General features: G+C 38.5%; 1 protein-coding gene across 1 annotated transcript in view; it reads right to left on the reverse strand.

Annotated features, from left to right (window-relative positions):
- The window catches only part of ACTR2 (actin related protein 2), a 4982-nt gene extending 3592 nt beyond the window's left edge, over window positions 1-1390 (reverse strand). Inside the window, exon 1 of the mRNA XM_012555693.2 lies at window positions 567-1390. Within this exon, the coding sequence (XP_012411147.1) occupies window positions 567-716 (150 nt within the window). The 5' untranslated portion in view covers window positions 717-1390. The remainder of the gene's footprint in view (window positions 1-566) is intronic.
- Between the last annotated feature and the right edge of the window lie 6 nt (window positions 1391-1396).

Below are 1396 nucleotides of genomic sequence, written 5' to 3' on the forward strand. Positions count from 1 at the left end.
AAAAAATTTCTTTCTATTCTATAAATCAACTACTACCAATTAAAGTCTGCTTCAAGAGCTGTGACAGTTACTGGGGATGCAAGCATGAATGTTTTACAATCTGACTGGGGAGATAAGATGTAAAAAGTAAGCCCAAAATAAACTAGAATGAGAAACAGGAGATTGTCCAAGAGTAGCACTGAAGGCTGATTATGTATTCAAAAAGTTTAAGAAAAAATCCAAGTGCAGCATTTCCCTCTCCACAGTAGTTCAGAAAAGCAGATGGGTATGTTCCCATGTATGTAGATGTACTTTGGATTCCAGGCCAGTTGCTACAGATAAGCTAAAACATTTGGCCCTGAACCTAGTCACCTCTGACCACTGAATACAGAGCTGACCAGGCAGTTCGACCATTCTGGGACAGAGCTTACCTTGAACCATTTACTTCTTCCTATTTCTTCAAGGCTGCACTTGACTGCGTTATGAATTTGTTTAGGAAGACTTCTTGCTCCCTCTAGTGGTTGTAAAGCTTTACTTTACAGATTTTTAAAAGTATGTTAACAGTTGGATTATTGACTGATACTTACAGAAAGTTTTTCCACATCTCCCTTTAAAACTCGTTCTAAGTAAAGCTGTTTAAGTTCACGTTCCAGCCGTGAAGGCAGCCCAGGATACATAGTTGATCCTCCAGAAAGCACAATATGCTTATAGAATTCAGATCTAGAAAGAGACAACATGCATTCGTTTGGGGTTTCAGATGAACAAAACAATATCTCAGGGTTATTGTTATTTACACCAGCCTTAAGGGGTTGCTGTGAGAAATAAAATTCTGTACGTAAAGCACTGGGTTCAGTGTTTGCTGTAACTGCTACTGTTAAGATAACAAACTCTTTACATATAAAATCTTTATCACAGTTTTGATGTAGCACATTACACGCCTTCTCGCGAGTATAACTGTTTTAATAATGTCCAGGGTTTACATTATAAACTTCCATTGTGTGGACTGTCTTATCAGAGAGCTTCCCCAGGGTCACTGAAGTGTGGTTGTTAACTATATTCTACTATGATCTGAGTTTTGTTTTTCAATTTTTCCATTTGCTTTTTTGGAATTTTCCTCTTTGTTCCTTTGCGTTGAGGCTCTCTGCTGTTACTTTTGGCTAAATTGATGCACGTGCTTCTTACAGCAGTCCCCTCTTTCTTCCTTAAATACCAACTCTAAAATCACTGCACGTGAAGTAAAAGTAACATAATATGAGCGAGGGTCTGTGAACTCTTCTCATAGTGAAGCTTGGTAGCTGAGTCACGTACACTTTGGCTTCAAGCTGGCTTCCAGGTTTTCACTTAACTCCATGTTCTCAGATGGGTTCTTTATAGTTGAGTCTACTGTAATTCTAGCTTCTAGAAGCGCAGTGTTTTT

Source organism: Trichechus manatus, unplaced genomic scaffold, assembly GCF_000243295.1.
Source record: "Trichechus manatus latirostris isolate Lorelei unplaced genomic scaffold, TriManLat1.0 scaffold00004, whole genome shotgun sequence".
In the NCBI taxonomy this organism is placed as follows: Eukaryota; Metazoa; Chordata; class Mammalia; order Sirenia; family Trichechidae; genus Trichechus; species Trichechus manatus.